The sequence below is a fragment of the Pseudorasbora parva genome, chromosome 4 (genome assembly GCF_024679245.1).
Source record: "Pseudorasbora parva isolate DD20220531a chromosome 4, ASM2467924v1, whole genome shotgun sequence".
Lineage (NCBI taxonomy): Eukaryota > Metazoa > Chordata > Actinopteri > Cypriniformes > Gobionidae > Pseudorasbora > Pseudorasbora parva.
The window spans coordinates 39,577,299-39,591,299 of record NC_090175.1 but is presented as its reverse complement, the minus strand read 5'-3'; the positions used below and the strand labels follow the sequence as shown (position 1 = coordinate 39,591,299).

General features: G+C 36.6%; 2 protein-coding genes across 3 annotated transcripts in view; one reads left to right on the top strand and one right to left on the bottom strand.

Annotated features, from left to right (window-relative positions):
* dnah6 (dynein, axonemal, heavy chain 6) overlaps window positions 1-6,618 on the top strand; it is a 98,220-nt gene extending 91,602 nt beyond the window's left edge. The window contains exons 71-79 of the mRNA XM_067441730.1: window positions 101-220; window positions 961-1,082; window positions 1,197-1,326; window positions 1,450-1,577; window positions 1,729-1,914; window positions 4,967-5,039; window positions 5,197-5,348; window positions 5,902-6,124; window positions 6,442-6,618. Coding sequence (XP_067297831.1) covers window positions 101-220; window positions 961-1,082; window positions 1,197-1,326; window positions 1,450-1,577; window positions 1,729-1,914; window positions 4,967-5,039; window positions 5,197-5,348; window positions 5,902-6,124; window positions 6,442-6,545 — 1,238 coding nt within the window. The 3' untranslated portion in view covers window positions 6,546-6,618. The remainder of the gene's footprint in view (window positions 1-100; window positions 221-960; window positions 1,083-1,196; window positions 1,327-1,449; window positions 1,578-1,728; window positions 1,915-4,966; window positions 5,040-5,196; window positions 5,349-5,901; window positions 6,125-6,441) is intronic.
* A 5,364-nt stretch (window positions 6,619-11,982) lies between these two features.
* The window catches only part of chrna8 (cholinergic receptor, nicotinic, alpha 8), a 140,499-nt gene continuing 138,480 nt past the window's right edge, over window positions 11,983-14,001 (bottom strand). For both annotated transcript variants that reach the window (XM_067441728.1, XM_067441727.1), the window contains exon 10: window positions 11,983-13,277. In XM_067441728.1, the coding sequence (XP_067297829.1) occupies window positions 12,735-13,277 (543 nt within the window). In that variant the 3' untranslated portion in view covers window positions 11,983-12,734. The remainder of the gene's footprint in view (window positions 13,278-14,001) is intronic.

Here is a 14,001-nt window from a genome sequence, read left to right as displayed (position 1 = left end):
CTTCAAACAATGTCAAACTGTCATTAATTCTTGGCTAGGTGTCAGTCAGTGATGCAATGAATTGAAATGTGTTTGTGTATTTGTTGTATCGTCTCTGAAGGTGAGATTACGTATGGAGGCAGGGTGACAGATGCTTGGGATCAGCGATGCTTGCGCACCATACTCAAGAGTTTCTTTTCCCCAGCCACATTAGATGACGGCTATACCTACTCGAAATCAGGTATACATATACACACACATCTACTTTTCTAAATGGGGAAATTTTAAACTTCTGTTGTTTGTATATACTGCAAGTTCTAAATACTATAATATACCCATACCTCAATAGAAAAGGTTTTGTCAGATTTTGCTCATGCTCACATTTATGAACAAATTTCTCCCCAACGCGCGCGCACACACACACACACACACACACACACACACACACACACACACACACGCACACGCACACGCACACGCACACGCACACGCACACACTAACACACACACAAACACACACACACAAAGACAGACAGACAGAGTCTCTCTTAACTGGCAAACAAGACATGCATTCAACTTCACTCTTCAAATACCAAATCTGGTCTTCAGACTTGTAAATTGCGTAAATTAAAGATGGAGTGTGTATTTTTCCAACGTTGAAATAAGTTGTGCTGTCCCAGTTTTAATGTGCAGTACTCGTTTATTGACTTCCCCATTGGTTGCTTTTGCTTTGTAGACATTTCAATACTTTTTACTTGCTAGGTAGCTTTTTACATTTTGATACATACCTCTGGAGTCCTTTGTATACCGTAAAAAAAAAACGTTTCTCCGAGAGTGGAGAAGCATGGAGGGGGTATAACGTTTGTGAAATCTTTTAGTATATTTTGTTTAGTTATACACTTTATTACATACCTCTTGTTAGTGTCACTAAATCAGTACACACTTCAACTTTAAATAACAAAGGCTCTCTTTTCTTTGCAGGGATTTATTTTGCTCCTAATTCAGACAGCTTGACTGAGTATAAGCATTATATTGAGGATCTGCCTCTTATTGATGATGCAGAGGTCTTTGGCATGCATGAAAACGCTAATCTGGCCTTCCAGGTAACTCTCCCCTCTTCTTGCTGTACACAAAATAACAAAAAGTCTTTAGATAAAGATCACCTGCTACCTGACATATAACACACACATGGGTCTTCTTTCCATCTTTGACAACAGAGGCAGGAGACAATGAAACTAATCTGCACCATTCTGGAAGTCCAGCCCCGTTCCTCATCAGCTGGTGGAGGGAGGAGCAATGATGAGGTTGTCCATGAGCTGGCTGACTCCATCCTAGCAAAGATCCCTGGTTCGTCTCAAACTCCAGTAACTCCCTGCACACAAGTCTACTGTCACTTCATTGGTTTTATAATGAGTTTTTTTGGACCTGTGTGTGTGTGTGTCTGTGCATGATGTGTGTGCATCTGAGCAGATACATTAGATATGGATGCAGCAGTGGAGAGTTTGTTCTTGCAAGACTCGAATGGTAGAGTTAACTCCCTAACCACTGTGCTTGGACAGGAAGTAGACCGCTTTAATTTCCTGTTGCGTGTGCTGAAGGCAAGATACCTTTTTTATTTCTATTTTTTATTGTAAACTACAGATGATGAATTGATTACAGCAGCTAATCAAATATGAATGATTCATTATTGATCACACGAATCTCCCCACTCTTAATTTTTTGTATTCATGTGTGCATGCATTCCTGCAGACTTCGCTATGTACTCTGCAGAAAGCAATAGCAGGTCTAGTGGTGATGTCTGAAGAAATGGAGAAGATTTATAACAGTTTCCTCAATAACCAAGTTCCTGTTCACTGGTCTAATGCTGCGTACCCATCTCTCAAACCTCTTGGCAGCTGGGTTAAAGATCTCACCCTGCACACAGCATTTATAGAGGTATGTTTATGTCACCAGCTTTTTCCATTAATTACCTAGATGTGGCAGCCCAATCATTTCTCCCACCACAGTTTCATAAAGAACCAAAAATATTTTACTCATATTTTATTTTTTCATAATAACATAAATAATGTCTAACACTGATGAATTGCCAAAGTAATGGTGCAAAACAAAATTTCATGTGGCTAAGTCCAATTATGAAATCACAAAAGGCTGTTATTATGTTAGTATATAATCTGTTTTCTGCATCTCAGAGTGTCTCGGTTCACAGTAAATGCTGTGAAATCCATCTCTGTGTGTGCTGTGAGTTTAGGTGTGTGCTATGCATTTGGCAATGCAACAAGTTCACTTTATTTTAAAATTTCCATAATTTACTTAATTTTTGTGCAGACATTTTAACAACTTCACTAGATTTGCTATGAGAAGCATTTATAAACTAAACACAGAAGCTTATAGGGGTCATGAATTGGCTTTTTAATTTTTTTATTTTATACTGTTGTCTGAGGTAAACTTATGACGTTTGTGTGGTTTTTACAGTCAAAAACATCATAATGAATAAGTAATAGGCTATATTCCACCATGGTTTTAAGGCTCTCTCATGGAACACTTGGTTTTTATGGGCGTGCCGCACTGAAAACTTAGAAGAAGATGCCCACGGATAGGATTGGATAAGCTTTGCATATTATAATGAGCTCCGCCTCCCCTGTTTGTACACGTGAGGGATTGTTTTGAAAGCGTGTGGGGAGACGGCAACTGGAATGATGCTCGGAAAATGTCTTTATAAAACAATTACAATGATTTATCTCTCATCCACCCGCAATTAATTGGAATGTTATTTTTTATTACTTGGCCGTCTGATCGGTGGATAGAACTGTGAACCGTGCATCACTAAGACACACACAAGCCTCAGTCCTCAGGCGTACTTATTTATTTGGGCCTGATGTATATAAAATCTTTTCTTTGACTAACAAATAAATTTTCAGCTCCAAAACATTCAGGATATCATAATCACAACTTTTATATATCAAAGGCTTGATTTCATAAAGCTCAAGTATTTAACTCTTGCAAAAAAAGAAATAGAAAAATAAGTATTGTGATTGTACTTCTGTAAGTAAAATTAATTAAAAATGAATTAACATTAATTGAAATGAAATTTGTATTTTTACTGTGCAGTTATATTACAATTAAATTATATTTATATATTATGATTATATTAAAATTGTTAGGCTACATTTTGAGTGTACTAAATCTACTTTCCAGGTACAAGTGAATCCCCCCCCCCCCCTCAAATTATTATAATTTTTTTTAAAGCTTACTTTAATACACCAAAACTGCAAGCCATTCAAAATAGTCTCAGGTTTTAGACTCCACTCACAAGCATGTGCGCAGACACACACTTTTCCCTCTGTATTCAGGAGGTTCACTCTCATTGTACATGGACAATTTCCTCAGGGTTGGGGATTCCAGTAAAGGCCAGTGATATATGAGCTGTGTGCTGTTGTTATTAGAGTTCACAAAATGAGCCAGAGGGGCTCACCACACTCAGAGAAGCTACATAAACAACTACAATTTCTTTACTGTATATCCTTGCTTCACTGTCAGGCACAAACATTGGCGATAACTCTCTTGCATGGGTTGATGGGCACATCCAAAGTGTTATCTCTGACTGGATGTGCTGTTCCGTGTGGCTGGTCTGAGTGCTCTGTTATATAACTCAGAGACACACACGATAAGCTCATGTTAATATGGAAGAATTGCAGAAGTATTCATGTTTCTGAGGCTCTGCAAATGTAACTGGACTAGTTTATATTACAACAGTGAAGTGAGAAATTTCCTCTACATCAGCATGAATAGACTGAGGTACACTGCATAGTGCACTGCATAATAATATTAGCCCACCATCATGAGAGAGAACTTAATCATCCACTGCTGTTATTCTTCTCAAATGACAGACAAAATAGTTCTCACAAAAATAAATTCTGTCATCATTTTCTTACCGTCATGTTGTTCAAAACACATACATTACCACTCAAAATGTCGTGGTCAGTAAGTTAAAAAAAAGAAAGAAAGAAAAACAATAATATTTTGATATTTCTATTTTTGTGAAAAATATTTTAGTGGAAATGGTGCTTAATATTTTTCTGAAAACCAGGGTTATTTTATACATAGAACTGCAAAAGCATTTGTAACATTATAAATGTCTTCACTTTTGATCAATTGAATGCTTCTTGCCAAATAAACATATTAATTTATTTAAAACAAAAAGCCTAAACGTTCTGAATGGTTGTTGTGTAAAAAATAAAAATATAATTCATTTGTGAAACATAAATGGTGATATTTAACATAATGTCCAATCTGTTGTTTTCCATAAAATGGATGTACATGAGAAACGGGGCTGTCAAAAAGAACAATAAGTAAACTAGTCTACATATGACTCGTGTGCTATACTAAATGCCTCACAGAATGATATGATGAAAAGCAGGGGAAAAAGTAGGTGGAGAAGAACATGCATACACATAAATCTCATTGACATTCTTGCCTTGTTTCTGTGAAGTAGACAGTTTAAATGTTTGGAGGGTGAATGAGATTTGAGAGCTAAGCCAGAAGGCAAGATTTTCACTGAATAAATTCAATTCAATTTTGTTTTCTCACACAAAACTTTTTCTTTTTTTTTTGGGGGGGGGGGGGGGGGGGGGTGAAGTATTTTCTCACTAAGACTGGCACACTAATATATGCATTTATTATTTTTCAGCTTAGAAATATCCTAATATCCTACCCAAGCTGTATGATTCTTTGTTAGGTTATGTATATGTAGTTGTGTCCATCAACTACAACCTGCAACCCTCTAGTTACTGATTTTTGACATGAGCTGAAATCAAAATGATCCAAGTCTGTCAGCTTTACCTTTGAGCTGACTTTGTTTGCCCTCGGAAGGGAAAAGTTGAGTAGGCTTGCCTTTTTTTTTTTTTTTTGAATGACCTTTTTTTTTGTATTTTGAATTCACAAGATTTTAAAGTACTGATTGGTTGTGTGTGTGTGGTTGTGTGAGCAGAGTTGGATCGCAAGTGGTCAGCCGAAGTCTTTTTGGATTTCTGGATTCTTTTTTCCTCAAGGATTCCTCACAGGTAAGAAACAAGTTTGCATTAATACCTGCTCTAGAAAAAAGAAATCTCTTTTTTGGCCCTGGAAAATAGGTGGAATCCAAATGTATGCATACAGGATTTTTCAAGTGTCATTTGAAACACTTTTGTTGAATAGAGAGTTGTTTCATGTGTTTCATAGGTGCACTGCAGAATCATGCGCGTAAATACAACCTGCCCATTGATGAGCTGAATTTTCGTTTCAACGTAGTACCAGTGTACAGAGACCAGACCCTTGTCACTGAAGCTCTGAAAAGCCTTGAGTCAGGGAAGGAACTTGACATGGACAAGGAGGTCAGCCTGGAAACAAGCAGGGATACATGCAGAGATATTTTTTTACATATATTTTTGGATATGATAACAACAAAAACCTACTGTAAACATAAACCTCATGAACCCACTTTTTAAGCACCAATAACAGTCGTTTAGACGTTTGGGTTATGCTCACCAAGGCTGCATTTATTTGATTACAAAAAATACAGTAAAAAATTACTATTATTGTAAAAGTTGATTTTTATTTTCTTTTTTTTGCCGAAAGTAAAAAAAAAAAAATCAGGATTCTTTGAGTAGAAAGGTTTTATTTGAAGTACAGCATTTATTTGAAATAGAAATATTTTGCAACATTATAAAAGTCTTTACCTTCACTTTTGATTAATTTAATGCATCCTTGTGGAACAAAAGTATTAATGCCTTTCAAAAAAATCTTACTGACTCTATAAATGGGTTGCCTTTCAATGGTTTTACATAGTGCAGTTTTATTTTATTTTAAAAGATTGAGGACATTTTTTTGTCATGGTTAAATCTTGCATCATTAATGTTGTCAATACTTTGTGGTCTGCTTCTTTAGCTTCCCACCATAGAAGATGGTGTGTTGGTTCATGGGATGTTTATGGATGCTTGTCGCTGGGATGACATAAACATGGTTATTGAAGACGCGCTGTCAAGGGTGATGAATCCCATGCTGCCTGTGGTGCATTTTGAACCTCAGCAGAACTATGTTCCTGAGCCCACCCTCTACAACGCACCACTGTACAAGACCTCCGCTCGTGCTGGAACTCTTTCAACTACAGGTCAATTTACTATTACTATTGCTACTACAGGTCTTGTGAAGTTTAAACAGTTATCCTGTTTCCGCCACAGAGTAAAATAAAAGTTAATTTAAATCTCACAATTGCCTTTGTCTACAATGTCGGTACTTGCATCACAATTACCTTTTGTTTTATTCTGAGGCAAAAACATTCTTCCATTTATTTACCTCCAATTGTGAAGATTTTTTTTATCTTCTTTTTAAACAATTAGTATCATAATTTATCTTTGAAATGTTATCTTATGATATTTTTATTATTTTTTCTTTTATTCATTTGTATGTTTTTGTTTTGTCTGCTAGGACACTCTACAAATTTTGTGGTAACTGTGATGTTGCCATCCAACCGGCCCAGTGACTACTGGATCTCAAAAGCCTCTGCACTACTCTGCCAACTCAATGAATAAGCAAAGCTTTACTCCTTTACTTCTCGACTTTAGATCCATTCCCTTTTAGTGTTTTTGAGCACAAGTGACAGTAAAGAATTTAAAAAATTAAACATTAAAAATGAAATACAAATCAAAATGAACTGTAATGTTGATTTTTGTGCCCCTCCCCCTCAAAAAATAAAAAAAATAAAAAAAAAATAATAAAAAAAAACAACCCCAAAACAAAGCGAACATTTAAAAGTAAACCGCAAAGCCATGGATGTCTGTTTGCAGCTCTAAAATGAATGCATGTACCTACAATACTTGTAAGTAGAACTGGTAAATATAACACAGCTAAATACACAATGGGTCTCATTCACTAAGCATTATTTTCTCCTAAATTTACAGGAAAAAAAAACAAAAAACATAGGAACAACTGGAACCACAGGTACACAAAAAACACTTCCTCTGTATGGCCTTATAATCATGTTAAGCAGTTATACTTCATCCTAACACAAATATAATTATATTGAAGTATGTTGCATTAATTTTATTATATAATCCATATTTAAAATGTATATTATAAAATGTATAAATAGCCTACAATTTAATTTAATCTTAAATACATTCCAGCATATACAGTTAAAGGAAGTGTATGTAAGATTGTGGCCAAAACTGGTACTCAATCACTTTCCCCTCTCCTCCTCCCCCCTGACTCGAGGTTGCCAGATAGGTTGCAGGATCCAGCAGGAACGTTTGTAGATCTGCAGCTGTGGTAACTAGAGCAGAGCCGGCAACCTGGATGCCGAAACTCTACTGACTTCGTGATTGGTAGATAGGTGGAGGGTGGAGCTTCAGGCCAAAACACAACGTCAACATCAACATCAGTTGAGGGCTGCAACAACAACTTTTAAATGATAATATCCTGGCCGGACTACTGTTGTCAGATGTATAAGTATTTGAAATTAACATGATCTCTTAATGTCTATAGTGACATATCAGGGCCATTTTATAATGAATTGAAATGCATTTTTTACATACAGTTCGTTTAAAGATTAAGAAAAGCTGCGTTATAGCTTCAGCTGCGAGGTTTCTCTAAATAACGCAGATATACCGGTATGCGTATGTACTGCTGGCTAAAGATAGCGCTGTAATCTGGGTCAGTATAAAAGGTTTATTGGGAGAAATGGTGAGAATGTCTTACTGCGTTCAAACCACCACAGAAAGATTTGTGGATGCAAATGCTTGGTCTTTTTAAAAACTGTATTTAAAGGGGCTGCAAAGGCAAACAATCATGTTGATCTGCATTAGAGTAGGGTATAAGTTAACCTCATAAAATCATTTAAATGTTTAAGTAAAAAAATGATCGATTGCAAGCAGCGGCAAGTTTGACGAGAGTGATGAAAGGCTGTAAGAAAAGCATGTGCCAAAAGCCCTTATATGGAGATGGTATGGCCGAACGAATTCATGTGCGCACAAAGGTGTTGTGAATTACGCTGATCATTTTCCCTGAGAAGTTCTCCTGTGTGGACACATACAAAATAATCCATTGAATTATTAGTGAATGAGACCCATTGAATGAGTGAATTAGTGAATGAGACCCATTGAATGAGTGAATTAGTGAATGAGACCCATTGAATGAGTGAATCAGTGAATGAGACCCATTGAATGAGTGAATTAGTGAATGAGACCCATTGAATGAGTGAATCAGTGAATGAGACCCATTGAATGAGTGAATTAGTGAATCAGTCCCATTGAATGAGTGAATTAGTGAATGAGACCCATTGAATGAGTGAATTAGTGAATCAGTCCCATTGAATGTGTGAATTAGTGAATCAGTCCCATTGAATGAGTGAATTAGTGAATCGGTCCCATTGAATGAGTAAATTAGTGAATGAGACCCATTGAATGAGTGAATCAGTCCCATTGAATGAGTGAATTAGTGAATGAGACCCATTGAATGAGTGAATTAGTGAATCAGTCCCATTGAATGTGTGAATTAGTGAATCAGTCCCATTGAATGAGTGAATTAGTGAATCGGTCCCATTGAATGAGTAAATTAGTAAATGAGACCCATTGAATGAGTGAATTAGTGAATCAGTCCCATTGAATGAGTGAATTAGTGAATGAGACCCATTGAATGAGTGAATTAGTGAATCAGTCCCATTGAATGAGTAAATTAGTGAATGAGACCCATTGAATGAGTGAATTAGTGAATGAGACCCATTGAATGAGTGAATTAGTGAATCAGTCCCATTGAATGAGTGAATTGGTGAATGAGACCCATTGAATGAGTGAATTAGTGAATGAGACCCATTGAATGAATGAATTAGTGAATGAGACCCACTGAATGAGTGAATTAGTGCATGAGACCCATTGAATGAGTGAATTAGTGAATCAGACCCATTGAATTAATGAATTAGTGAATGAGACCCATTGAATGAGTGAATTAGTGAATGAGACCCATTGAATGAATTAATTAGTGAATGAGACCCATTGAATGAGTGAATTAGTGAATGAGACCCATTGAATGAGTGAATTAGTGAATGAGACCCATTGAATGAATGAATTAGTGAGTGAGACCCATTGAATGAGGGAATTAGTAAATCAGTCCCTTTGAATGAGTGAATCAGACCCATTGAATGAGTGAATTAGTGAATGAGACCCATTGAATGAGTGAATTAGTGAATGAGACCCATTGAATGAGTGAATTAGTGAATGAGACCCATTGAATGAGTGAATTAGTGAATCAGACCCATTGAATGAGTGAATTAGTGAATGAGACCCATTGAATGAATGAATTAGTGAATGAGACCCATTGAATGAGTGAATTAGTGAATGAGACCCATTGAATGAATGAATTAGTGAATGAGACCCATTGAATGAGTGAATTAGTGAATGAGACCCATTGAATGAGTGAATTAGTGAATGAGACCCATTGAATGAGGGAATTAGTGAATCAGTCCCATTGAATGTGTGAATTAGTGAATCAGTCCCATTGAATGAGTGAATCAGACCCATTGAATGAGTGAATTAGTGAATGAGACCCATTGAATGAGTGAATTAGTGAATGAGACCCATTGAATGAGTGAATTAGTGAATGAGACCCATTGAATGAGTGAATTAGTGAATGAGACCCATTGTATGAGTGAATTAGTGAATGAGACCCATTGAATGAGTGAATTAGTGAATCAGTCCCATTGAATGAGTGAATTAGTGAATGAGACCCATTGAATGAGTGAATTAGTGAATGAGACCCATTGAATGAGTAATTTGGTGAATGAGACCCATTGCATGAGTGAATTAGGGAATGAGACCCATTGCATGAGTGAATTAGGGAATGAGACCCATTGAATGAGTGAATTAGCGAATGAGACCCATTGAATGAGTGAATTAGCGAATGAGACCCATTGAATGAGTGAATTAGTGAATGAGACCCATTGAATGAGTGAATTAGCGAATGAGACCCATTGAATGAGTGAATTAGTGAATGAGACCCATTGAATGAATTAGTGAATGAGACCAATTGAATGAGTGAATTAGTGAATGAGACCCATTGAATGAATGAATGAATTAGTGAATGAGACCAATTGAATGAGTGAATTAGTGAATGAGACCCATTGAATGAGTGAATTAGTGAATGAGACCCATTGAATGAGTGAATTAGTGAATGAGACCCATTGAATGAGTGAATTAGTGAATGAGACCCATTGAATGAGTGAATTAGTGAATGAGACCCATTGAATGAGTGAATTAGTGAATGACACCCATTGAATGAATTAGTGAATGACACCCATTGAATGAGTGAATTAGTGAATGAGACCCATTGAATGAATGAATTAGTGAATGACACCCATTGAATGAGTGAATTAGTGAATGACACCCATTGAATGAGTGAATTAGTGAATGAGACCCATTGAATGAGTGAATTAGTGAATGAGACCCATTGAATGAATGTATTAGTGAATGAGACCCATTGAATGAGTGAATTAGTGAATGAGACCCATTGAATGAGTGAATTAGTGAATGAGACCCATTGAATGAGTGAATTAGTGAATCAGTCCCATTGAATGAGTGAATTAGTGAATCAGACCCATTGAATGAGTGAATTAGTGAATCAGACCCATTGAATGAGTGCATTAGTGAATGAGACCCATTGAATGAGTGCATTAGTGAATGAGACCCATTGAATGAGTGAATTAGTGAATGAGACCCATTGAATGAGTGAATTAGTGAATGAGACCCATTGAATGAGTGAATTAGTGAATGAGACCCATTGAATGAGTGAATTAGTGAATGAGACCCATTGAATGAGTGAATTAGTGAATGAGACCCATTGAATGAATGAATTAGTGAATGAGACCCATTGAATGAGTGCATTAGTGAATGAGACCCATTGAATGAGTGCATTAGTGAATGAGACCCATTGAATGAGTGAATTAGTGAATGAGACCCATTGAATGAGTGAATTAGTGAATGAGACCCATTGAATGAGTGAATTAGTGAATCAGACCCATTGAATGAGTGCATTAGTGAATGAGACCCATTGAATGAGTGAATTAGTGAATGAGACCCATTGAATGAGTGCATTAGTGAATGAGACCCATTGAATGAGTGCATTAGTGAATGAGACCCATTGAATGAGTGAATTAGTGAATGAGACCCATTGAATGAGTGAATTAGTGAATGAGACCCATTGAATGAGTGAATTAGTGAATGAGACCCATTGAATGAATGAATTAGTGAATGAGACCCATTGAATGAGTGAATTAGTGAATGAGACCCATTGAATGAGTGAATTAGTGAATGAGACCCATTGAATGAGTGGATTAGTGAATGAGACCCATTGAATGAGTGAATTAGTGAATCAGTCCCATTGAATGAGTGAATTAGTGAATGAGACCCATTGAATGAGTGAATTAGTGAATCAGACCCATTGAATGAGTGAATTAGTGAATGAGACCCATTGAATGAGTGAATTAGTGAATGAGACCCATTGAATGAGTGAATTAGTGAATGAGACCCATTGAATGAGTGAATTAGTGAATGAGACCCATTGAATGAGTGAATTAGTGAATGAGACCCATTGAATGAGTGAATTAGTGAATGAGACCCATTGAATGAGTGAATTAGTGAATGAGACCCATTGAATGAGTGAATTAGTGAATGAGACCCATTGAATGAGTGAATTAGTGAATGAGACCCATTGAATGAGTGCATTAGTGAATGAGACCCATTGAATGAGTGAATTAGTGAATGAGACCCATTGAATGAGTGAATTAGTGAATGAGACCCATTGAATGAGTGCATTAGTGAATGAGACCCATTGAATGAGTGCATTAGTGAATGAGACCCATTGAATGAGTGAATTAGTGAATGAGACCTTTGAAATGCCAACAAATACTTCTGCAAAATACATAGATTCACCTGGAACTTTAAAAGTTTTTATTTTTTTTAAATCTATATTTTCTAACAAAATTACTTATATCCACAGTGTTTACATGGTATTTTACATAATACAACAGAGCACAGGGTCAGACTGAAGTCACAAAATAATGACACTGTGAATACGTGGACAAACTGGACACAAGTGAGAGATTTAAACACACTAATAACTGTAATATTTATATAAATGTAATATAATGTCAAAATGACAGTTACAGAGCTTATTAAATCTACAGTTACCGTAGGTTATTGTCGCTTTGGTAAAGAAACATTTGCTATACATTTACAAATTTTATTACAGTTCAGTGATAACTTTTAAATCTAACATAATATTAAATGATGGCAAAATATTACAAAAGCCAAGAAATTAAAGATTATGGGATTGAAACTGTGATTTCTAAAGGGATTAGGGGATTGGTTATGTTTATATTTTTAGCACATAAACTTCACCGACGCAGCTGCTGTGACTAAAAGTGTTAGCACACAACATCTTTACATAAACCAACCCTCAGTGCTCAGTCCAAATACAGAATATAAAGACATACAATATTACCCAAACAGCTTGTCCAAGGGTCTGTGTTTGTTCGAAAAGTTCAAAAATACACTTTAAGTTTTTTTATTTTTTAAAATCTTAATTATTGTAACGGTAGTTCATGTTGATCTTGATGAACAAAGCGAAAAGGAAAGACTCGACTTTGGTGATAGACACTTCTCACACTCAATGGCATGTTTTTTTTGTATCTTTAAAAACAAAAAAAGGAAAATGCAACGCTTTTGCACATATTATGTGAAGTCTTTAGAGACTGCCTCAATGAAGTTTGGCGCTGCCATGAGGATGGTAAAGGTGCAGATGATGGAGAAAAGTGAAAACGCAACCAGACAGAGCCGATCCACGACTGCCGCCGCAAATTTCCACTCGCTGCAGATTGCCTCGGCCTCATCCTGGTCACGGAATCGTTGAGCAATGTACATCACTTCCGCCAGGATGTGATGGATCTCCTGTTCGCCTGAAAACACCCTCACTGTCTCCCGTTGCTCTTCGTTTGGCGACCCGCCGACCCGACCACCGCTGCAAGACACGCCGGAGTCGCTGCTGGGTGGGCAGCAAGCACTGTCAATGGAGTGGTAGCCGAAGTACAGGTTCATGTGACCGTTGGTGGTTGAGTTGGTAGAGGACGGCTGACCGGGCATTACCTCCATCTGAATGCTGCTGGCGCTGGCATGGTGCGCTGGAGAGTGGTCATATTTGTAGTTGGCTTTGCGTTCCTCGCCCGGCTTCTTCATGCGCAAGAACCAGGCGCACCAGTTGAGCAGGATCACGCGCACCTAAGAAGGACAGGAAGAATCTGCTAAAGATGAAGCACTCAGATGGGTGAACAAGACATCCCTCCCTTTATGATGATGATATGCTGTGTGAAGTCTGTATATATATTTTTTTGATTATGGGAGAAAGTGTCCACTAAAGGTTTGTGTGTTTAAAAATTCAGATATGCTTCAAGCGGCAGGTGCGTCCCAGTGGACATGAACCAAATAAGAAACACCAGACAGCTTTTCTTCTCATAGGAGTAGCTGAGGATACATTAAAGTTTAATACCAAAAGACCTCATTACCTCTCCAGTGGGAGACCACAATGCCAACTGCACTAGAGTCATTTTACAACTCATCCACATATTCCGCATATTCAGGATTCAAGAGGATTTCTTTTATTTTTGTCCGAAGCAATTTTTTTTCTGTTGGATTCCCTAATAATAACATTAAGTCATGTAACTAGTAAGTTGTTAGTTAATTATGAACTAATAATTTACAAAAAAAAACAGGACTATATATTCATAAATTATTACATATTACAAAACATTATATATTCATAATACTTTGCTAACATTTTATGAATGTTTTGTTAATTCAGTTATAAGTCACGTATAAGTTATTTGTTAATGGTGAATTAATAATTTTAGTAAATTGACTAACTAATCATACTAGTAAATTGACTCAAATGTAATAAATTACCTTGAATGATTTGTTTAAATACTAGCACAAGCTGTTAGTGAAT